Source organism: Anneissia japonica, unplaced genomic scaffold, assembly GCF_011630105.1.
Source record: "Anneissia japonica isolate Jap-2015-1 unplaced genomic scaffold, ASM1163010v1 scaffold376_len1572418_cov194, whole genome shotgun sequence".
Taxonomy (NCBI): Eukaryota; Metazoa; Echinodermata; class Crinoidea; order Comatulida; family Comatulidae; genus Anneissia; species Anneissia japonica.
Window position 1 is genome coordinate 116,357 of NW_022741166.1, and position 25,561 is coordinate 141,917.

The 25,561-nt window shown below is 32.3% G+C and overlaps 2 protein-coding genes across 9 annotated transcripts in view; one reads left to right on the plus strand and one right to left on the minus strand.

The window, feature by feature from the left end:
• Window positions 1-524: 524 nt before the first annotated feature.
• On the plus strand, window positions 525-2,585 carry LOC117118667. Its single transcript, XM_033263339.1, has 3 exons — window positions 525-642; window positions 2,064-2,188; window positions 2,320-2,585. The coding sequence occupies exons 1-3, from the start codon at window positions 525-527 to the stop codon at window positions 2,509-2,511; spliced, it is 435 nt and encodes a 144-aa protein (XP_033119230.1). The 3' UTR covers window positions 2,512-2,585.
• Window positions 2,586-6,276: 3,691 nt separating this feature from the next.
• Window positions 6,277-25,561, minus strand: part of LOC117118589 (FK506-binding protein 15-like) — a 74,493-nt gene continuing 55,208 nt past the window's right edge. For 6 of the 8 annotated variants that reach the window (XM_033263209.1, XM_033263212.1, XM_033263211.1 and 3 more), the window contains 15 exons: window positions 21,460-21,562; window positions 20,816-20,987; window positions 20,243-20,379; window positions 19,468-19,551; window positions 18,733-18,756; window positions 18,053-18,124; window positions 17,619-17,771; window positions 16,701-16,793; window positions 16,267-16,389; window positions 15,296-15,403; window positions 10,913-11,042; window positions 9,997-10,227; window positions 9,210-9,681; window positions 8,722-8,830; window positions 6,277-8,461 (listed from right to left, as the gene is read on the minus strand). In XM_033263209.1, the coding sequence (XP_033119100.1) occupies window positions 8,390-8,461; window positions 8,722-8,830; window positions 9,210-9,681; window positions 9,997-10,227; window positions 10,913-11,042; window positions 15,296-15,403; window positions 16,267-16,389; window positions 16,701-16,793; window positions 17,619-17,771; window positions 18,053-18,124; window positions 18,733-18,756; window positions 19,468-19,551; window positions 20,243-20,379; window positions 20,816-20,987; window positions 21,460-21,562 (2,083 nt within the window). In that variant the 3' untranslated portion in view covers window positions 6,277-8,389. The remainder of the gene's footprint in view (window positions 8,462-8,721; window positions 8,831-9,209; window positions 9,682-9,996; window positions 10,228-10,912; window positions 11,043-15,295; window positions 15,404-16,266; window positions 16,390-16,700; window positions 16,794-17,618; window positions 17,772-18,052; window positions 18,125-18,732; window positions 18,757-19,467; window positions 19,552-20,242; window positions 20,380-20,815; window positions 20,988-21,459; window positions 21,563-25,561) is intronic. The other 2 variants (XM_033263215.1, XM_033263210.1) reach the window with 1 other exon arrangement.

A 25,561-nucleotide genomic window follows, 5' to 3' on the forward strand; every position in this document is an offset into this window, starting at 1 on the left:
CATCAAAATAATACACAACATAAGATGATGTTTTGTGTTTATTGTAATGTATATTTAGGTAGACTAGAGCAGGACTTGGTGTATTACTACCCATAAATAGATATTAAGAATCAACAGCAGCATACAGTAACTTTAAATCCATCCTAAAGCACTTCTTACATTTATTATAGCAATTTCTTAATTTCCCTCTAAAGAGTGATATTTAAGAACACTTTTAGTGCCGGTCTTTAATTAGAGGATTCTAATTAGAGACCAAACCTGCTAAAGACCACCAAAACCCCGGTCCCAAAAGTGGTCTTTAATTGGAGGGAGATCTGCACACTATAATTCTGCCATTTTCAGACCTAGATTGGCCTGTTCTCACTACCTCAGCAACCAGAGTGCATGAAGGTGAATCGGTAACATTGTCATGTAGGAAACCTGATGGTGTCCCGGCAGTCTCTAAAATTTCATGGTATAAAGATGGACAAACACACAGTACCGCAAACACCACCATATTTCGTACAAGTGAAAACGCACTAGAAATGTTCATTGAATCTGCAACTCCAGACGATGTTGGCATTTATACCTGTAAAGCTGAAAGCAACCAATTACAAGGAGAAAATGGAAAAACCAGCAATCAAATTGACTTGGAAGTAATCGGTATGTATTTTATGCAATTGTTTGTATTTTTATATCATCTTAGTCTAGCCCTCGATTGTAGTAAAATAGGACCTGCTCTTTAATTCTTTAAACATATAATTATCGTAAAAACGTTCCTGATGATTTATGTTTCGTTTATAAGCAATTACGGTATGACATAAACGTAACTTCAAAAAGTGACTAAAAAGATGGTACGACTGTATATAGGCCCTAAGGCCTACAATTTTGGGGGTATTTTAACTAAATGAAAAACAAAAGGGCAGCAAAACAAATAAAACAAATTTTTTTACAAATTAAAAAAATGTGAGTGAATTTATTAATTTCTTTCTTTCTTTCCTTTTTTTTTTTTTTTTTTTTTTCCAGATGCACTACAAAGTTGTCTAAAGTTGTTGTCTGATGTAAGATATTTCCATTCTAGGCCTACATTAATAGCAAAATGTCAACTGTGGGTTATTTTTATTACATCTGATAAGTAACCTTGAAAAAAAAAATCCACCCACTCCTTTTTATCATTAAAAAAGAAGGGCAAACAATTAATTTTTAGGCCTAATTTGTACCCACATGTTTGCTGTGGCGGCGCTAGAGTTGATTATATAAAAATGGAGCAAACACAAAAACAATATTATGACAGCGAACGGGCAGAGCCCGAGACAGAAAGGATATTAGGGAAATTTGCAAAACTAGACATTTTCGAAATAGATAGGCCTATAATATTCGTGGATGCTCTTTATTATCCTTAACCACAAGTTGGAAAGCGTGGACACAGCAGGGTCTTAAGCTGAATTTAAAATAAGAAGAAACTGAATAAGATTGAAATAAGCTAGTAAGATTACGGTATAGGTACAGGCGTTAAAAAATTAATAATAAAAAGATAACATGTCATTACAATATTCATGTACTGACATGTTATCAACGAAATTACAATGCATATGATCTTACCCACCCAGTCCAAGATGCGATCACTTTCAGTAAGTCTGGTAGATTAATTCACCCTCAAGTAAAGACTAATCGGTTTAAAAATTCATTTATTCCATCAGCAGTCAGACTTTTTTAACATGCAGTTTAATAAACAAGTCGTAATATGTATGGCCTACCTTGCCTTTCCCTTACAACTCAGTAATCCTTGAAATACTAGGTTTTTATCGACAGCTGTTCAATAAATTTCAGCATCTTGTATTATTTTTGTTGTCCAATTGTATGTATTTAATTATACAGTACGTCTATATTTTTCTACTAATATTAGTGTATTTTATAGAGCCATATCTCATAGCATATTTTATACTGTTGTGACAACTTATCGATAAAACCAGTAGCACCACAGTACTTACCATTGCATATAAAGTTTCCCATTAGCCTTCAAGAGCGAAAACAAAAACAAAAACAGATAAACATCAATTATGTAATTGTACTTTTGTACACAGGTCGTCCGGATTCACAGTCCAAAGAATGTCCATCCAAGCCTACGGATCTCATCATTTCACTCACAGCAGTTATTGCTTTGGTTATTGGTTCCGTTCCGACTTATTTAATAAGCCGATACATCTATGTAAGTGTTGACATTAACAGCACAACACAATTCTGATAAAAAAAAATCTTTATAAGGAAATAATATATTTCAAAATAAGTACTTTTTATGGCAAAGATTTACCAACATTTGTTGATTTCTTTTTTATTTAGAAGAGGAAAGAAAAGGAAATCCATCACCAGTATCACTGTCAGAATTCTCAGTACCAAGATCCGATGGAAGTTGCTCTAACTCCTCGCCACTACGAAGATCTCAATATTTATACCGATATCGATACATCAAATGACGACAATAACAAAGCTTACTCTGAAGTCCAAAGCATTTACGAAGATCAGGTTTTGTAATAAGCGCAAATTAGCACCATTTGACCTATTTAAAAATATATTTTGTAAAGCAATTTACAACTAGTGGAGTTATGTTATCGCATTTGAATCCCAAAGTTCTGGGGTTATCAAAGTAAAACTGTATCTCCAATTACTGTACCAGGCCCTCTAAAAAAGAAACTTTGTTTGGAGTACAATCATCATTTAAACTATACAGCTGTGGTTACCCAATATTGGCGATATTCCAATCGGCATATAAACTGTAATGAAGTATATAATCTAGTCTAGCCTGGGTTCCAGGCCCTAAATTTGGGTTACTAACTCTTTATTGCACTTAGTGCCCGCCATACCCAATTCAACTGGCGTCCCATACTCGGTTTCTTTTTTTTTTCCCGGATTCTAAAAAGAAGGTGTGAAGACCATATATTTATATTAAAAAGTATTCTTGCTACAAGGCAAGCACAAGGCGGCAAGAAGACACATCTTGCCTTTTTAGACTTTAAAAAGGCTTTTGACTCTGTATGGAGACAAGGACTTATACAAGCTATTAAAATTGTAGGCATAAAGGGCAAACTTCTAAATATTATTCAGAACATGTACTCCGGCAATGTCAAATGTAATGTTATTTTTAATGATATTAAATCTGATGTTTTTGAAACTAAGGAAGGAGTTAAGCAAGGTTGTCCACTTTCACCTATCTTATTTTCTATATATATAAATGAACTTAACAAAATCATTAAAAAAAGAAAATTAGGAATTTATATTTTCAACACACAAATTGGAAATTTATTTTGGGCCGATGACGTTGTTTTAATAGGTGAAAATGAACATGACCTTGAACTATTCTTGGATGCAGCTGCAGAGTTCTCAGTACTCTGCAAACTTAAGTTTAATTTAGAAAAATCACAGGTATTTGTTGGCCAAAGAGTAAATAAGCTGAGAAAATGGAAATTAGGTAATAACCTTATTAAGTGAAACAGATAAATACAAATATCTCTGTACAATTATATCAAGAAAAAACAATATAATGATCATATTGAAGAGGTTATCAAAAAAGGAAATAAAGTAATTGCCTATATCAAGTCAATTGACTGATGGCCAAGAAGATTGCCAAGAAGACTTCAACAGGATATACTATGGTGATTTATTGTGGAAAATAATTGGTCTTCCTACAATAAACTATGCATGTCCTGTTTGGGTCCCAGGCAGTAAACAGTTAGTTAACAAACTTGAAAACCTGCAATATCAGATGGCTCAAATGATCCTGAAAGCACCAAGGAATGTTGTCAATGAAGCTTTACTTGGTGACTTAGGGTGGCAATCTATGGAAACGATTCAAAACAAATTTAGAATAAAATATTTTGATAGGCTTAAAACTATGGATGAGGATAGATTGCCTAGACTACTATGTAAATCACTTATGGAGGTTAGATCACTTACACGATGGAAATGGATCGATAACATTAAAGCATTATTAGACAAATATGATCTAAATGATATATATAATATGGAACCACAAAATACTCAGTGGATAAAATCTTTTAGTAATATGATGTCAGATAACAATAATAAAGAATGGTTTCAAAAAGCAACTAAAAAATCATCACTGAAGGATTACATTAAATACAAAAATATACCAAATTTAGAATACTACCTTTTGGACAAATTGAATTTTACAGGTACACATTTAAAGTTTAAAGCTAGAACTAATGTTCTAGATCTTGAAGGCAGAAAACGGCATGGTCAGATATGCACTCGGGCCATTGTATTATTTGCAAAAAAAGAGAATTAGAAATGGTCGACCATTTTCTATTTGATTGTGAAGGCCTATCCTCTATAAAATGCATGTTTTGAAAATTTGAAAACTGATTTGTGTAAAGTTAATAGGTTCTTTTGGGACATTTTCTTCGAAGGTTCGTGTGAATTTAGGCACCACTTACTTTTAGATAATATTTTTGATGCATACCAGAATATTGAAATTTGTAACATATTTGATAACCATTGTAAAACATATTTAACAAAAGCAATGACTGAAAGAACTGAACTAATGAAAAACATTACCACCAATATTTAATTTTTATGCTATTTACTGTACTTTAATAAACTTATATTTTTGTCATTTTTATTTATTTATTTACTTTATATTCTGTAATTGAATTCTCTATTTTTTTTTTTTTTTTTTTGTACATTAAGTTATTCCTTAATAACTACAGAATAATGAGAGTAACATTTGTTTTGTTTGTCCAGTATTTTTTCTTTACTCATTTAACTTTTCAATAATTCATTTTTATATATTGTCAGTTGTTGTTTTGTAACTGTTGTACGGGTCGAACCTCTCCTGCGCGAGAGTGTTCCTCTGTTATAAAAGAGAGAACCAATAAATCTTATCTTATCTAATATTCCGACTCTGAATTAACTTTTTCGTTGGTGGCGCTGTCCAGAATGAGAAAAATAATTAAAAAAATAAGAGACTTGTGGCAAGTCTAAATCTAGTCGTATCTTAATCATCGTTATAATATAACTTGATCATCAACAACTAAATAACCATCACCATTGTTATACCATTGCTACTACCATACAGCTGTGGTTACCCAATATTGGCGATATTCCATTAGGCATATAAACTGTAATGAAGTAATGTAATCTAGTCGTATCTTAATCATCGTTATAATATAACTTGATCATCAACAACTAAATAACCATCACCATTGTTATCATACCATTGCTACTACCATTCTCTTAATTATTATTAAAAATTATGGAAGATAAGTGTTCCAAATATGGTAAATTAATGCATTAATGTTAGTGATGTTTGGATGTGAAATATTCCCCCTTCATAATTTGTTTGTTTGTCATATGCTGAAATAAATTGATGTAAATAAAAACTGAGTGACCAAGCTTAGTTTGTGATGGAATGGCATTCTTCCAAAACACAGGATTAACAAAAGCATGATCATCTGACACCTGCTTTGCAAAGGGGCTACACAATTAGATAACATATCCCCTTGTACTACACTCAAGAAGTCAGTAAATCTCACCCTCATCGGATCTTCACACTACCTCTAAAGCCAAGTTAAATCAACAGTCTACTGCTAACATAGACCAAATCCAATTCCCGTCAAAGATTTTAATATCATCCATTTTGAATAAATGTACAGGTAAAGATATGCAAATAAGAATGCAAATTGTTATTTAAATATAAATCCAAATGAATATGCAAACGAATAGCAAACTTTATATATTTGATTGAAGATAACTTCTTCCTTTAATAATTCATAATTAAATTAACATACAATTATACAATACAATGAAAAATGAAAAAGTTACTTATTGATCTTATCTCATAGATAATACCAATTTCAATTACTATATATATATATATATAATATATTTTCGTCCACTCTTGTGGACTTCATCATTTACACTGATGAATTCCACAGGAGTGGACAAAATATTTGTGTGAAATACATTTAAATATGTCAACTTGACATTTGTTTGTTTCTATTGCCATTGCCTTCACTACTAGTTATCAGATGTTATGGATATTATATCTTTATGGGGCACTGTTTTACAGGATTATTTTCATTGTAGATGAACATTCCATTTATCATTGGTACTCAAAAATGAGTAGGTAACAAAACACTGTAATTATAAAAAATTACTACATTATACAGTGTTACAAAATATTAGTTTGCTAGGTCACCTCATTCTGGTATGCTGCTAGGATACATAACTGTATGTATAATTTTTCTTAGATACGACACAAGTCGACACAACCCCTTAATAATTTCCTTATTTTGTTTTTCTTTATTTAGTTTGTCAAATTGATTTTGATTGCAAAACACTATGTAGACGGCACAGTGTAATCAAATTAATAGTTATTGTACACAAGTTACATTGAGAGCTCTCTTCTTGGAATGTTTCAATACCTGTCTATGGCAAACTACTGCTAAAATGTCTACAATTGCTTGTGATAACCATCGCAACGTTTATAACTGTTTTATATCAGACAAACTTCTTGAATTTAATTCAATAAATCATATATATTGTATATATATTATAGATTATAATAAAGCAATATATTAAATAATAAACTTGATCTGAATGTGTTGTCAGAATACAAATTTTGATTGTTGGTACATACAAGACAGTGGCGCAATGACCGTCAGAAACGGTCTGGGGGAAGGGGTGGGGTTTCGAGCAGCCCAAAACCCACCAGTCAAAATGCGTGACATGGGCCTCAAGCCCCTGATACTACTACCCAGCACTCCTAATACAGATCCTTGACCAGAGTGCTTTCAGGTGAAAAGCTCCAGTCCCCAGTTTATAAGAGACCAGGAAAGACCTCAGCAAATACAAGTTGATTACATGATTGGATATGCCACACAATATTTTAAAAAGGCAGTGACACTGTCTAATATTTAAATGCATCCTTAAACAGAAGTAATCCCTTAATATAAAAAGTTAAAATTACTCTTGTAACTACTATTACACTGAAATGGTCCAATTCAATCATCTAGTCATAATCATTTATATTGAAAGAACTGCATACATATCATACTTGCCTAATAAAAAAAACAAGTGGGAAAAAAAAATTTCAAAATATATATTGTATATGAAATAAAAACAATATTTTGCATCAATAAAATATTTCACAATTTAATAGTGGCTAAGGACTTGTTAAGTACTGAGTTATTATTTATTAATTTCTTATCTGGTTAATCTCTGATCTGGTTGATGATGCTCCAATCTCTAATGTGAACTTCTTATCTGGTTAATCTCATCAATAATCTGTTTAATTTGTTATCTGGTTAACCTATGATGAATTTTTATCAGGCTAATTTTCAAAATAATCAGGTTAAGCTTGGTTCCCATAAAATTGCTACACTGATGCTACACTGACGCTACCATGTTTTAACCACAACTCTTACATTGTGTAGCTTTCCCAAAGCAATAGGGAAGGCTCTCTGATTAAACATAGTATGTAGTGTCACCAGTGTCTGTCGGCAATATCATGTAGCAATTTACATGTCTGTCATTTGGTGAATCTGTTTGTTATCTTGTCAATTGTCCATTCATTTGGTTAATATCCGATCTCATAAATATCTTATCTGGTTATACTCTAGTTTAATTGATTTCTTATCTGGTTATTTACATATCTGGTTAATGTCGTTATTAATACCTTATTTGTTAATTTGTTTTAGCTAAATTTCTATTTGAGTATTAAACAGCACATATTTATTTGGTTCTTGACATTCTGCCAAAATAGTGCAGGTTTTTTTATATTAATATTTTGTTCTATTTGCATCTAATCTAAATGAATATTTGAAACCATGAGATGTGTAAACAGCACTGATTTAATCAAAATAGCAAATTCATGACATACAACCTTTTATAATAAACAATATCATTGTTACTATGATTATAACTAAGATTAAAATAAACATAAATCAAGAATTAATTTCATTAAATTTTGCATAAAAACCAAACATTGACATACAATAAAAACTTGTTTCTAACACAACAAATTAACTAAACATTTAAATGGAAGTTATAGGCTTGTTTTTTATTCTGCTGAGCTGATGCTAAGAGGTCCAAGAAATGATTAAAGTTACCTTAGTAACATAGATACAATCAATGTACTATGTTTGCTGCTCTCCATTGGTGGTTATTATGGATGTAAACCAGTAAAAAAAATCCATTTATCTTTGAACACTATTACACAAAAACCATTGGACCATTCAAAGATTGGCAAAAACCAATTGAAACTACTGATACATCTGTGGCAGTATAGATTTACTTATTTACTTATCTAACTAGAAAGTTATAATATGAGTACAAGGTTTGCTCTAATTCTGCCTTTAATGAATTACCCCAACAACTGGTTCTTGTATCTTCTTTATGTGTTTAACCAGTCTAAATCATCCTCATCATCTGCTCCACCAAACAGGGGTGGTGGAGGCTTCCTTGGCTGAAACATAAATTTACAACTAAGTAAATTTGGTGGTGCGCAAAAATTTGGTTCAAAGGGAAGATAAGGGAAGGAAGGTTATTTCTATCTCTCTCTCTCTCTGCTTTAGCATAGGATCAGTCATAGATTATGTTCCAATAATCATGGAATCCCTTTCCCCAAACCCACCCCCATAGAATTGGAAGAACTTCTTATAGCACTACATGCTTTCTTATACATAATCTTGGCAATGAAATTATGTACACAATAATGTTACTTACATCATCATCGTCATCATTGTTATCCAAGACTGGTTTCTTTTGGATCTTCTTTTTGGCTGGTACTGCAGTAAACAAATCACTATCATCGTCCTCATCATCATCAAAGATACTGAAATGGACAAAGAAGCACAAATTTATTATATATCTATTATATTTATGATTATATAATTATCATATTTGTTGTTTAGCAGATATATACTCATAGAAACTTCCCATACACATCTCAACATGTTTCTTTTTCTTTGGTACAGTACTGCAAGAGAGAAGGAGCCTATTTTCCTCTACAGATATACAGAGAAACAAAGTAAAAGAGAAATAGTATAAAACAAGATTCGTTACTGTGCTGCTGAATATTACAAAAAGTCCTGACAAATTACAAGTGTTCAAAATGTTTTTTAACAGCATAGCTTACTCTATACTATTGTATCTTTAGCATCAATCAAAATAGAGTTGTTTTGAATTCTCTTTGACAAAACCAATGTATTCACCTGTTTGCTGCTTTTGTTGGCTTTTCATCATCGGGGGGAAGTTCAGGTGGAAGCTCTGGGGGTGAATCTGGTGAATCCTGTGGTGGTGACTCTGGTGGAAGTTCTGGAGGAGTCTCTATTGGTGAGAGGTCTTTATCTGGTTCAGATGCCTCCAGACCATCCTCAGCTGTTGAAATATCTGGAAGCTGATCTGGTAGGTCATCTAAGTTTGGAGACTCAGTTGAAGGAACTGTTGGCTGTTCTGATGCTTTTTCGTCTGTTGCTTCAACCTCCTTTGCAATCTTTTCATCCACTTCACCCTCTTCTTCTTCCTCCTCCTCCTCTTCTTCTTCTGTGATTTCTGGTAGTTCTGGCATTGTCTCTGAAATAGTATTAACTTTTGGCTCAACTGGAGAAGTGTTTTCATCATCAGACTCTTCATCAGCAGATGGTGGCGGTGTAGATGGTTGCCTAGTCACAGCACTATCAGCATCTGCAAAGTCATTGATATTATATATTACAAATACTTCTGAAATTAATAAAAATGTAATGAACTTCATCCTCCTTGATGGTCAAACAAGTGGTGTATCCTAAGGTGTTTGATTCCTTGAGCATGACTGCATCAGGAGACTTCTCAACATTCCTAAAACTTTAGAAGGCTCTTGAGCACCCAGATTACTTCATTAACTCCTGATGAGTGAGGTAACTAAACTAAAAACTTGGGCTTGGAGTGCTAGTAATTAATTTGTTTTGCTTCAGTGGGGATGCAACTGGGGGAGAAAGCATTTTTGCAAGGCGTGCAACACACCTGGTTTCTTCACTTTTGTCACACGTTCATATACTTCTCCTGCTTCTTCTTCCTTCCTCTGCCTGATTTCTAAATCTGCCAGAGCCTCTGACAAGCCTGGCATATTAATACTGCATTCAGTCTCTTCTGGGGGTGCAGGCACTTGCTGCAACTGTCCAGATGCTGTCCCAACGGGTGTAGCTTCCTCCTTCTGTGCTGAAACTGACTCAGTATATGATTTTTGGATACCAGCTGGAAGAAGTTAAATATATATATTTGTTAAATAGCCAGCATGCACATTAATCTCCAGCATGTCAATAATATTTTCTGCCCTCTTCTTATTAACTATTAACTGCCATGTTATTAATTTTAAAGACAATTTTTCACTGTTCACAATTTGAAGGGGAAAATTGTTAAATATGTCTGGGGAGTTAATTATTTTAATAATTAATATTTTCTGATTAACATCGAAATTAATTAACAATACTTACAATAATAACAAAAAACAATAATAATGTTTTTTTAGAAAGTTTTTATGGATTTCTTCCTTTGCAGATTTTTGGATAGTTTTTCTAACTACCTGATTTCTTGCCTCGATACCGGATTGTTAATCGTACAGCTCTAGTATTCAGTGTTTCTTTTACTCTCAGCTCTAAAATAACACTTACACATACTAGCACTCAAGATGATGACGTGCCAAGACAACAAAACATGTTTGCGCCTAATAAAATGTTCATCTCGCTTATAAAATTTGTGTTGTTGCTTCTTTGTTTGGAAGTATCATTGAAGACTTTACGATTAATACTCCAGTATCGAAAGAAGAAATCAAGAACTTGGAAAACCTATCTAAAAATTCTGTCAAGGTAGTAGCCTATATAAACTCTCTAAAAAATTGCAAAGTGTTTTCCCCTATTAATAATATTTTAATTTTATTTACCTGAAGATTCATTTTCCTCCTCATCATCTTCATCTACTTCATCTTCTCCTTCACTACTTTCTTCCTCATCATCTTCATCACTTTCGGCTTCATTATCTGGTTCCCCTTTGACAAGTTTCATAGTCACTGCCTATAGAGTATAATACAAAGGTGAAATAGTTAATGCATTGGCTAAAAAATTATATCGTAAAAATTAACAAATTTCAATTTACCTCAATGGCAGTACAAATTATAAAACAATCAACTGAAATTAAATAAATCACTGGTAAAAACAAATATTTTATATGGGGCTTCGCTTAAAAAAATGAAGTAAAATCTAACGATCAGTAGGCATGTCAAAATTCAGGTAGAATACTTGACGCCATAGCCATTCAGCGTTGGAAAGCTCCGAATGCTAACATTTTAACACGCACTGAATTATATTTGCTGGCTCAAAATGGCATCAGATTAATTGTGCCACTTAAAATAGTAGGATTTTAAAACGTTTCCTAAAATAATAAAAAATGAGATCAAAACCTAAAAATTAAAAGAAAAAGCAAGCGATTAAAGTTTTTCATTAACATATTGAGGACTAGTACTGTTGTGTAATCCACTACTACCCAATATCCCACAATGCATCACACAAAGGCATATGGTATTCACTAGCAAATTATTTCATAGAGTACCTATAAGAAAGATATAAATAATATATTGTGCATTTGCTTTAAAACTAATTTGAAAAAAAAAATGATCGTTGCTAAATACATTATTAATGAACATTCTTACACAGAAAATAAAAAATTAGAATACTTAGAATACTTAGTCAACTCATTCTCATATTAATTTCATTTCATGTATTAAATAAACAGAACAATTTATGTTGAATAAAACAGATCAGCTTAAATATCATCCGACAGCCCTTGCTAGGGGCACAAAGATACATCCATGCTGGATCCATACCTAGACATTATCAACATCTACCTTCACCACAAGCTATGTTCACCAAAGAACATTTCCAGAAACATACTGTAGGCAGGTGATCGACGTGGGAAGAGGGGAGGGGGAGAGACATACCCTATACATGCAATCAAACATAATGCAAGGCCTCAGGGTCACAATTCTCGATACATACATACATAGTGTACATGCACATGGCATGCAGGGCATGTATGCAGAACTATCATGCTAACTACTTACACATCAAACAGCACCCGCAATTATAGATGACGATCACGGTGAGGTGAATAAACGATAATCATGGTGGGGTAAGGTGAACAGATGATGATCATGATGGGACCAACTTAAGGTGAATAGATGACAACCGTGATGGGGTAACACAAGGTAAATAGATGACAATCATGGTGGGGTAACATAAGGTGATCATATGATGATAATTGTGGGGCAACGTATTGCGAACAGACGACTAACAATGTGGGGTAACGGAAGGTGAATATATCTTTCAAAATTAGGAACAACATGAAGGGCAGGAGCACCATAATCACATTGAAAACCAAACACTGTCTAATGCACTGATCTGTAATTTTATGCCCTCAACCATTTCCAAATTAATAAATTTCTTTTGTGAAAAATCTGTATGCCATATTAAGCCCACATCTGTCCCGGAGGTTTATATTGACTACTATTACTTTTAAGTTAAACAAACTCTATAAATGATTCCAGTAGTTGTGGCAAAACTATCCCAAGAAAAAATAAGGAATTTTAGCTAGATTCTGTAGAGAAATTAATGTTTTCAAAAATAGGAAATATCTACAATCTTAATTTAATAAAAAAATAATCAGGTAAGAGGAAATATGATTTCTAAAAGCACCATGCTAACAAAAATAAAGATTCATTGGTTGTGCTAAATTAATAAACATGAAGAATTAAATAAAATATTTGAAGGTTTTGACAAATTTGGCATCCAATTAAAAATCTATATGAATTAAGAATTAAAAAAATACCTATATTGCATGCCTAGATCCTTTTTTTTTTTGGTAAACCAGCAGAAACTTAATGGTTTTCATTTTTATTTAATTCGTAAATACCATTTTCAATGTTTTCAATTTTTTAAACAATTTTTAAAGGCATTATCAGATTTTATCTCAAACACTATATATTTATATAAAAATAATCATTCTAATCGAGGACATGGAAATAACACAGATATACAATTAATTTCCTTTATGTTTATAAATTTGATCAATATTTATTTCCATAATACAGAAGCTGGTGGCCAGCCAGTTGCCTGTGTTCATGCACACTACTACATCTTCATATAAAATTACGTACACGCTGCACATTCTTCATAAGGACTTCATCAGCACACAAACATGTCTATAATGTTAATTATTATAACACTACCAACACAAATTATTATCAAATTAATAACAAAATTATAATGACAGTGATTAATGTTGATAGTAATAACAATGAACAATAACAATAGAAATATTACTTTAGTAATACGAATATCAATAGACTTAAAATTAATTCTAATGTTAACAATAATAATAATAATAATAATAATATTATTATATACCTAATAGTTAACAAGACAACAGTCTTTTTTGCTGCTAAAACACATCTGCCTAACTATTCTACTCTAAAAGTATTGATTAGTATTGATTACTATCAATACCAAGTACTGATTACTATCAATTTCTGAGTATTGATTCCTATCAATTGCTGAGTATTAATTACTATCAATTATGAATGATAATTGCAAAAGAATAATGAAAGACATTCGGTATGGAGATGAAGTCAGCAAGGAAAATCATGGTACTAAATTAATTCCAGATGAAAACTGTTTTAAACAGCGACCAAATTTACCAATATTTCCTTAGCCGACATTCAATAATTAATATCCATTTTAAATTATTATAAATATATATATCATTTCTCTAACATGGTTAATATCTTAACACATTTCTGCTAAAAAAAAAACCCATGGTAACAGTATTTTTGGAGCCTGTAAGTAATGTAGACATCAAAAACTAATTCTCTCCTTCGATTTTCCAGCTCAAAAAATGTTAAAAAGCAGGTATCTTGTCAGTCCACATACTTTCTTTGTTATTATCAAGCAGCCATGAACCAGGACACAAGAAAACATTTGAATTTTGAAACAGTAGTTGATTTACAGTTGAAAATTCTACTCTAAATACAGTTTAGCAGTTTAACCATTAACTGTTTTTTATATGTCCCATTTCTACTTAAAAATTTAGACATTTGATAAAGCTTGGTTCCACAAAATCGCTGCATGCTATCGGCGACAGCTTTTGGTGATGCTGATTGCTTGGTCGTATTGGGGAGCCTCCCCGATTCCCTCTGGGATTGCCATGCTAGTGCAAGGATTGCAGTTAAAAAACTGTAGCGATAAAGCAGCGATTTTTAAGGAACCAGGCTTTATGCAAAATGATCAGCATCGTTGATTGACACTATTTATAATTCACTAGTGAAAACATGCTTGTGGGAAAGGGGGTACAGGGGATCGTCCCAATTTCAGGGAAACTCCTGTGACTCGCAAGAGAGTTAAAACACCTAGATAATCCATGTTAAAAATAGTAAAACCTTATTTTTTAAAAACCCCAAATTAATATGCATACTAAAGAGGTATTTATAATTATCTATGTATTCTAATCCAAATATACTTCAGATGACTGGTAATGGTATATTATAGATCAGTATTTTTTACCAATTCATGAGACTTTTATGGAAATGATGTAACAACCAATAATACAACCATTAATATGTAATATTCAAATAATTTACAATCAATAATGTATTGAGTAATTGTGCAATAAAATATTTACAAATTTATCTGAATAATCAATATTTATATGAAAAAATTAATTATATAATTATAAATTTAAACTTTCATTTCTGCATCTTTATACATTTATATATTTATTTTGTCATTTTTAAAAAATTCTTTATGGTTTTCGTAATAAAATTACATTATAATTTTAACTTTTTAAAAAAAGGGCTATATACACAGGGTGTTTTAATGTTTATGATTGGTCTATAGCTAGCTAGCAAACCTGGGATTGGTCAAAATGTATAGGCAACATTAGGACTCATCTGAGCATGCTCAGAATACATTTGTGACCTATACATATACATATAATTATTGTTGTTAAGCATGACAAGTATAATATATATACAGGTATATAATATTGCTGACATTACAACAAACAAATATAGACTCCACCATGATGTTGCAATGGCAACAATTAAACACTCAATTTTGTGGAGATCCTGATCTCTTTTTCACCAATCATTTCAACCAGCTTACATTCATTATTATATTCATAATGTGTATTTAAAAAAATATAAACATGTCTATTATTACATTTATTTCTTGAGCAAGAAATCTCTACTATCCTTCGACATACATTTAACCCTCACCTTGATTGTGCTCATAATTGTACTCAGCACCTCTGTACCTTTGTAAGTGCGTTCCTCTTCAAATTCTTCTCGCAATGAGTAAAACACACTGTTCATTATTTTCTTTACCTAAAATTAAAATAAAATCATTTGAAATGTTAATCAAGCTTGAAGGAAATGGCATTCATATTACAAATTAATTTTCTTGATTTTGGTGACTTCTTGAATTTCAGCCCTTACTTTGGACTCCCTTTCAAGGAGCCCTGGATACAGCTGGGGGAACTTATACCTAAGAAGAGACTTTTTTATACCTTACCTTATACCCGCCGATATACTGATGATTTTTAATAAAAATAAAATTTTATTTTTGGCCAAAAATTAGCACACCCGCCACCACAAAAAAGTGGAAATTTCAGAAAAAAAAAATTTTTAATTTTTATTATGCCTTCTGCTGCCTTGAAATCTCCAAAAAGAAGACATGTATATTTTGTCCTAATTATATGAATTTGAAGCGTTTAACCATCCTATTTTACATTCACCAATAAAAATTTATTTTTATTTTCTCCTCCTTCGGATGTTTTTGGCAAAAACTATTTCCTAAATAAGAAAACTGATTTTTATTTTTATTTCTATTCCGCCCTTCTCCGATGATCTTTAAAAAAATAGTACCCGAAACAAGGAATAAAAAATGTCTTGGATAAGGACTGTAGTAATCTATCGTACATAGCAATACGACTATCTTATATTTAATCTAAGACTTCCTAAGCACTGTGTTGGCCGATGGTTGGCGGATGAACCCATCTGCTGGTCTTTTGAATGGCAGTCTGTACAGATCACAATTGGAAACAACCTATCACACATGCCTTGCCATGTTTTAGCTTCCACAAAATCTCCGGTCAACAAACTTTTATACAAAATACAACTAAACCAAGCTTGCCTTTAGGAATGGTGCATTATATATCCAAATAATAATGAATAATGGTTATTAGTACCTCTTCCACAACACTGCCATGTGGTTTGTTCGACATTGACCTTTCTAGATCCTGCATCAGTTCACGTATCCTCGACTCATATCGTTCCTTCATACTCATAGCATTGCCATGGAGACTGTTATACTGAAATTAGACCAGATATACAGGTTTTCATTTAACAACAAAAAGACAGGTTAGCTAAAGAAAAAGGTGTTCCTGGTAGAATGCTTGAGCGTATTTGGTCAATCTTAAGTATTTATGCATGATTAAATATACACTACCAAGGAGTGGAGGAATCTAAACACTCTGTATTGTTTTTAGTGTTTCCAATGGTCTGCAATAATGTGGTAGGCTTTGAGACTTGCAGATGTCATATAAGTGTCATATGAAGGTGAAAACTTCATAATTATCTCATTAGAGTGAGTCGCTTCTACACTATAACAGTGTTTGCTTACTTTGTCTTTCCATATCCTCATCTCGTCAACTTGTTCCTTAAGCTGTTCTATCTGTTGAGCATCATCCCCCTGTGAAGACTTCAATATTGCCAACTGCAGTAGAAATGAATGAAATAAAATGTATAAGTGTTGTTGCAAACTCTGGAATTATAAAGGTCATGACAGTTCCACATGTGCATTACATTGCAGAAGTCAGAGGATGTGTCTAATCACAGACCATAGAGCCTGTGGTCTAATTAATAATGAGTTTTATGCTGCTATGTCACGATGTGATGGACAGCTAAGAATAAGCAATTTTACAGGCTTTCCACAATGACGAATGCACAAATTAACGTAAACCATCTTTTAATAAATATGAGATTTAACCAACAAATTGGAAACAGTTAAAAAATTGGCACAGTAGTAGTTTAAGGTTGGGAGTTTGAGCACCATTCTAATAGGGAAAGTCAAGTTTGCATATGGTACATAAATATTCAATGACCAGGGGCAATAATTATACCTAATCGGGATGATAATTAAAATAACCAGGGGTAATAATTAAACTTACTTGGGGATAACAATTAAAATAACCAGGGGTAATAATTAAAACATAAGTGCCTATTGTTCCATGGATCATCATCATCATCATCATCATTTATGTAAGTCAGCATTTTCCCTCTTACGAAGGGTTACTGACTTGCACGCCATGATGGCACTCCCATCTTCCACTTCTTACTTGTCATAATTTCGCTATTGGAGTTTTTGTTTTTACAGTGAGCCTGCCCTGGCATACCACTAACCCATCACCCTAGGGGAAAGGGTGGATGCCTGTTGGTTCCTCCATGAACTTATATATGCTTTAACAGGTCTTATTTTTAATCCTATCAGGGGTCTACACACCCTCCTCACCATAGAATATCATTATGATATTTTTCCAACCTTGTGTTCCGTTGCTACCAATCGTTTCTCGAGTTCCTCCCTCTCTTCCTTGAGATCTGAGTACATCCTATCATGTTTCTCCTGTGCCTGCAACAGCAGACGATCACACTTATCCCTCCATTGTTTCTCCATTTCCTTTTCTACTTGAGAGATCTGTAATATGAAAAAATAGTTGCATTACTGTAAATAACATTGATGTTATATGTGATTTTTCTTCATTAGGACCCATGTGTTCTGTTTATTAAAAAGTTCTCGTAATCTTGAAAGCTCTGATGAGGGCAGTATAAAAGAGGCAGTAGAGTAGATTGGTCATAATGGCCAGCCATACAAAAAAGATCTATTAATCAATCAGCCGAGAGTTTCTAGAGCTCCTCATCAGAGCAAAAACGTTAAATTCTATATTATATATCCCTTATGGTAAAAGAGCCACCAACCTGTTCAACGGTTGCCACATCTTTGGATGTCTTCTGCTGCCTCAATTTGGATTTTAAAGAATCAATTTCCTCCTTTTAAGAATACATTAAAAATGAATCTCATTATAGTTATATTATTATAGTAGTAGTCAAAATAAATCATAAATACTGAGAAATAACATATCAACTCTCAACAGCAAACCTGCATACATGCCATTTTGAAACAAAGGTTAGTGTGATGCATGATATATATGGTTACCATTGGTAATTTTGTAATGTCAAATGTCAGGCCAGAAAACTAGAGTTAATGATTAAAGAATCTATTTAAAGAGTTTCATACTCTCATGCACAAATTAATGTTGTTTTCCCAGTCAGTTTTAAATGAAAGAGATAAGGATACTAAAATATGCATGTATATGCAAGTTAACTATTGAAAAATGTTTTTGTGAAATATTTTGTTAAATTTAAAGAGTACATTATTGATGAAAACAGTTACCAGGATTAAATGCACTAATTTAAAGTTTTTTTTATTGTTAAGAGAAATATTTTTAAAATGAAAGGATGATAAAGAAATCAATATTTTCCTAAAATAAATTAAAATGCTGTAGGAAAAAGGGCAAAAAATGCATATACAAATAAATAAAATTGTTCAGTATTTAAAATAAATTCTCCTGACACATGCTTTTGCAAGGCTAAAATACCTTTCTGTAAGCTCTGGAAATTTTCTAGAAAAATTAAACATTAATAATATTTTTAAGCAGTGATATTAACATCCAATTAGTTACTGTACATTACTATTGTTTTAAATATTAGAGGAAATAAGTTATTAATAAATGTTTAATTTTTTTTAATGACAAAAATTAGAGGAAAAAATATTTTATAATGAAAATATGTTATTAATAAATGTTAAATGATTTAAATATTTGTTTAATGACATAAATAAAAGGAAAAAACACCTTTCAATTTTGTATTTATTTAACCTGTATCGATACATAAATTTGAAGTTGCTAATGTTTCATTAGCATACAAAAAAATGGAATCATAAACAAAATAAACATAAACAAATACTTTATGATTAATAACGTGAAATCATCAACAAGCAGGAGATTCGGTGACTGACAAATTTTGCGTGCACTGACACTTGTGCAAATGACCAGGATATTAGAAAATATTTTTCAGAACAGAAGCAAAATTATGTTCCTACTTTCTTAGAATCATAGACCTATAAATTGAAGGATTTTTGGAGTAAAACATCATAAGTTTTTTGTCAAGTCTTTTCGATTCACATCTTATTAGAAGCTGATAACTTATTTAATCCATTTAAATGCAAAATTCAATGTTCTAATTATAATTGAAAGGATTTACTATTATATATGAATATGAATTAAATTTTCAAAGTCTTGTATCTAATACAGAAAAATATAAAAGCTACTAACCTCATGCATTTTCTTCAGCTCATCAAACTCTTCTTCAGTCTTCTGTTTATCTAAAACAGCTTTCTTTTTCCGATCAGACAAATGCTAAAATGGAAAAAAAGAAAATTGTTAAAATATTCTTAAGTAAGTATTAATAATAATAACTAGCTGCAAAAGTAGTAGTGTAATACCACACTAACTTGAGTAAACGCCCAGGGGCATTTATTGTTGAGAAGGGTTTTTGAGGGTTGTATATTCGAGAAAGGTGCTTATTTCTTTTGGGTGTAACATGGATAAATATATGCTCAAATAAACACCCTTAATTTCAATGTAAATGTGGAACTACAATGCATAATTTCTGTCAAAATGAGTTATTGCGTGATCATAAAGACTTACTGATTTAACCAGGTTAGAAAAAATGTAATTCTACTGGAGTACCACAACATGTGTTGAGAATGATGTTTCTTCCATTACATTTCTTTACATTCATTTTAGGGGAGGGAGTGTTTATTCGAGGGAGGTATTTATTCCAAATGAGGCTCTAGAGGGGCGTTTATTCCAAGCGGGGCATATATTTTTCAAAATACAGTAAGTTGATGAAACCGGTAGCTCATTAGAAACTAGTCATAAAAATTTATAAATTTAAATAACACAAGCTTTCTTGTCTCACATTCGCCTGAACAAATGAAAAGCGTGTACAAAGGCTCGGTTAAATATTGAAGTTAACACTCTCGGTTTTTGGTGACTGATGCATTTACTAAACATAGCATAACATAAAATATAAGGGTTGGTTTACCTTCTGTAGGGTATCCCTCTCTGATTTAAGATCAGCAAGTTCTTCCTCGAGTCCACCTATTCGATTTTCTAGTTGTTTCCTTAATTGTTTATCATCCTTAATAACTTTTGATAATTCCTTAATCTTTGCTTCATCTCCTATAGAAAAAAGTAAAACCCTGAGAAATGTTACTTTATGGTTTTGAGTTTGAGTCAATAAACAGGTAGTATCTCATAAATTACAGGGAAAACTTAGACTAATATGGCCATCCAAACAAGTGGTATATACTGTACTTGAGAGAAAAGCCTGCAATAGTGTATGCAAACCTACACATATATAACTACATACAGAGCAGTGCATGCACAAATTGTAACTAAAGAATGTTTTTTATTTTTCCTTTTTCCCTGAAAGAATGTGACACTAGTACGATTTTGTTGGTTGGTTGGTGGGTAGTGTGTGTTTCATGAATGCAAGCTCCCTCGAAGTAGTACTAAGTTTCTTACTGCATTTGGTGAGGGCAGGGGAGGTAAAAAAGAAGACAGCAGAATGCCCCTGGGTTCTGACTCTACACAATAATGAGAAATATACTGTTACCAATAGTTTGAGCTTTGCAAGACTCCAACTCATTCTTGAGGTCGTCCGAGGTATGTCGCATGGTTATAAGGTGCTGTCTTAGCTGTGATTCCTTCTGCTGGCAGCTGGCTACCTCCAGCTGAAGCTTGCTAACTTTGGCTGTAGAGTTACTTAACTCAGTTGTCATCTGAGTCTAGGTTAGAAACAAAGAAATGTTATAAATAGTATAAAAGCCTAAGAATACATGAGCACTTGACAGGTTAGCCTTGATGTTTTTTTATTTTTTATAGGTATAAATTTGTATAATTCAATTCAGTGCACATTTGTTTATAACTCAATAGCTAAGGGCTAACACAGATGGAATAATGTAAAAAATTGTCATTTTATCTACTATCTGCACTGTATGGTTTCAAGCTTGTCAACCTACAGTTGTGGATCCAGGAATTCAAAATAGAGGGATCCAGCGATGGGATTTCATAGATAGAGAGTCTAGACCACCTCAGCCTCAACATGGCTGGCACATCTTTATGGCTGGAAATGCCACTCTCAGATATAAACTTAATTATATTTTGGCCTTTTTCTCCATTTAAGTGGGGCCTAGGCTGGCTCAGCCACACCCCTTTGAATCCGACACTGACCTACAATGTAGTTTCACAAGCACTTACTTTTTCCTGTTCTAGTTCTAGAACCCTTGATTGCGACTGATGAGATGACTGTTTGAATGAATCGTTCCTTTGCTCCAATAGACTATTGCTCTGCTCAACATATCTGCAAGATTTGACAGAAAATCTTTATAAAAAAAATGGATGCAAAGACATAGGAATATGGAAGATGGAATTTGTTAAAACGATGGAAGAAGAAAGGATGTTAAATATATTTAATGTTAGCAAGTCAAACTAAGTTTTTGGCAGATATTTTGCATTGGTATATATTTACCGACAATAAAACATAATGCACAAAATGATAATGTTTGGCAGCTCATGCTTCAAATGGACCTATCTAGAGTGTCAACCAAACACAATACACTCACCAATCAGAATGGGCCAGCAATAAGTTTACACTTTTGTTTTGTGGAAAATTAGCAACAATATTGAAGGGATAAGGCTTAGCAGAAAGGTCCATCACAAATGACATAATTAATAAACAACATCAACCCTGGGGCGGATTGCTATAAGCAGTCTTTAGACGGTCTTAACGGTTAGCCGGCTATAATCGTGACGTCATTACTGGTCTATGATTATAGGCCATTGCTATACTGCGGTCTAACCAGTTAGCTGTCTAAAATTTTAAAGCCTACTCGGAGGAGGCTTAAAACGGTCTTAAATCATTTTCATCATGGTGTTCTGCTGATTAATTTAACAGTGCAATGGCAAGACCTAGGCCTAATCGGAGAATCAAACGACAAATACTTCGCACACTTCTCAGCGTCTATAAAAATAGGTCTACAGCCTTTATTTACGTTCATTTTGATACATTTGTGTGCGAGCACGCATGACGTCGTCCTCAATCTTACGTTACCAGGGAGTGCTTGCTTGCATTTCAATACTGAAAGCGGTCTCAGAGAAGACTGTTTTATAGCAATGGTCATAGAGGAATGACTTTAGTAAGACCGTATAAGTGATAAAGCCGGCTTTATTCTAGGAGTTAAGACTACCAGTTAAGACCGTTTTATAGCAATCCGCCCCAGATGATAAAAAAATAAGTTTCTATGAGGCTTGAGACGTGATTGTATTCTGGACCTTGAGAGTGGAAGAACAGCATTTGAATATCGAAACACAGTAGTTCATCAATTCTACACATAAAATATCCTCCTCAATAATCTAGTACATTATACAGTGACAACATGATAAAATCAATGGTCACAATGGGATAACCTATGAACATAATTAAATACAAATATAATTATTATTCTAACATATTTACTTTAAGTATCATGTGTATTATTAGAACTTGGGAAGCTAAATTACTGTGCAGAATGTATAATAAAAAGGACCAGCATACAATAAACACAAAATTAATCAGTAGTTATAATGTCTTTATAGAACTACTGAAAATTTGTCTTTGTTTTTGTGACATATTGTAATATATATTGAGAAATTTCACAGGAATTTTGGAGTGAGAAAAAACCTAATTAAATCAGGAGTTGAACTGACATGATTCTTATTATCATTATTTAATGATTATATTAGAGAATACTGGGCAAGACCCGATAAGAGATACCTACTGTAGACCAACAACATTACACTGAAAAGCAAGATGTCATACATAAAGTAATTTCACATTTAATTTGATAACAATTTTGTAAGGAATACTGACAGATACAATCCCCAGGGGTAGACACTAACTCCTGTTGGCAGAAATAACTTTCAGACATTAACCCCAGGGGAACACCATGGAATGAAAGGGGATGCAGACTATACAAACATCCACAAAATAGACACAACATTTATAGTGTCAAGCAGTGTAGCAATTTCATATTAACACTGCTCAAAGAAAATCAAAATACTGAAATTTACCTTAAAGATATACTGTTTGTGAAGTGAATGGTCTTATAATGTCAATGGGGCTATAAAATTGGACATGTTTTGTAAATGGCTAGGAAAATATGTTTCAATAAATTCTTTTGAATGCTAATAACTAAAGGAAACGTTTTTTAAAATTGAATTTTATTTGTTCAACCTATTTCGCCCCACAGACAGTATATCTTTAATTATTTAATTATATTCGCACAGGCACATCTCCAATGGTGCATGAAGTATACAGTACAGGGAAATGCATTCCGTGCAACATGATAATTCCATTCTGTAGGAATGGCATGAGGAGGGTTAGTCTTTGAAATTAACATTGGTTCATGCAAAACTATGTTAAAGCCCCATTCCCGGCAAAATTTCAGTTGTTAAGAAAAATCTTATACAAAAATTTTTGTATAATGTTATAAAGATTTATAATACGGAATTGCTAGTTTAACTGAATTTAGACATTCCTAAGAATGAAAAAAATGTAAAAAAAAGACTGAAATTTGATTTTTTGTGTTCCACACAAAAAATAAATGTGGATGAATTTTTCATGTTTGATTTTGCAATAGGTCGTGAGAAGAAATATCGTAGGCACAGAAAACATTAGCCTATCCAACGCTGCCAGGCTAGGCCTAGCCTTACCTCTATTTAGGTTCTGTTATCACACATAAAAACAGCCGACATGATATTTTCCGTTGCTAGTATTGACACTTGTGAAATATAATATTTCATAGGAATAATTTCAAATTTGTTAAAAAACTGATTTTGACTGAGATTTCGACACTTAAACAAACATATCTCAGACTAATCGGATGACAGCATTGTGCGAGATGCGAAGTACAAAAACTCATTAGAGAGGGCGCGCTTTATTGACTGTATAAAGTATACATAAAAGCGAGAGTATTCCAGTGGATGTGATCTACAACCTAACCTCTTAATTTGCCTAGTAACGATGAATTTGTCAAAAAAATGGTAATATTTTATGAGAAATAGTCTATATTTCTCATTTTTTTATTCTTTTGCGTAAAACTAAAATTCATGCCAATATTTTTCCATGATTTATAATAATTGGAGTAATGCAAATGCATATTTTCTAAAAAGAGTCAGTTTTTAGTGAAATTTTGCCGAGAATGGGGCTTTAAATAGAAATATAACATTTAATCAGAATTTATTTTTGAGAAGATACAGAAAAGGTTTTTTAGATATTAACTACTATAATATATTTAAAATTCAACTTAAAATAGTGATAATAACAATAAAATAGAGCACCAAAAACAACAACAACAATAATAATAAAAATTATAATAATAAAGATAATAAGAATAATGAACTAAAGATACATTTATAAACATTAACAATAATAATGATTAATCTTACTAACACCAATGTAATTTAAATACTACCTCTCAAATAAAACTCTGTCTACACTACTGTACCAAATTTTCTGTGATAAAAGAATGGTTGTATGCCCATATATAGTCACGATGTGACTATATACGATCCTGGTGGAATGTCATCATGACCATATTTAGCCATTTGATAGTGTGGACAGGGTTAAAGGTTGAAGTGGGTTAAAGCAGTACCTTTGCTTCGGTCTCTCAACCATGAAGTCTGGATTCAAACACTGAATGAGCATTTGTTTTTTGTCCTAGGGCAAGGCACTACATCTACCCTTGTTTGTCTTCCCCAGGTATATTTTAAGGAATATGTGGTTGGAGGTAACTGATTTGGAATACATTGTTATTGTTGAAATAGCTACATAACTAAGAATATACCTCAATGAATTTAAATTTGGGTAATGCTGAACTGTATAGTATGACTACAAATATACCCCAAAATAAGGTTTCACAGTGTGTATGATTGATTCAATATTCAAAAGCCAAGAAAACACATCACATAGAGATTAAGGTATTGTGTACTCTATAAATATAACAAATAAATAAATACCACTCTGTATATCAATCAATATTAGGACAATATATAAGTGTAAATGTTATTCATATAATATTATTAAAGAATATGTTGTTATATACATACTTTCTATATTTTTTTACAGGCATTTTAAACTATACATTTACTTCAATTTGTTTTTTAAACTATACTTTGGAGATGATACTTGAAAAATAGAATAATAAAGAAGTGGAATTTCTATTCAACATGCATTCAAGCAAAGGTAAAACACTACTAAACATTATTAATGATACATACACAGGTAGTGGGAGAATTTCATAAACAAGGCACCTTTAAAATT

What these genes read in the sequence shown, in the direction of transcription:
- LOC117118667 (XM_033263339.1), top strand. Translation starts at nt 525, where the DNA reads ATGTTCATTGAATCTGCAACTCCAGACGATGTTGGCATTTATACCTGT. An exon ending in AATTGACTTGGAAGTAATCG is followed by an intron (nt 643 to 2,063) that starts GTATGTATTTTA and finishes TTTTGTACACAG; the next exon opens with GTCGTCCGGATTCACAGTCC. An exon ending in TAATAAGCCGATACATCTAT is followed by an intron (nt 2,189 to 2,319) that starts GTAAGTGTTGAC and finishes TTTTTTATTTAG; the next exon opens with AAGAGGAAAGAAAAGGAAAT.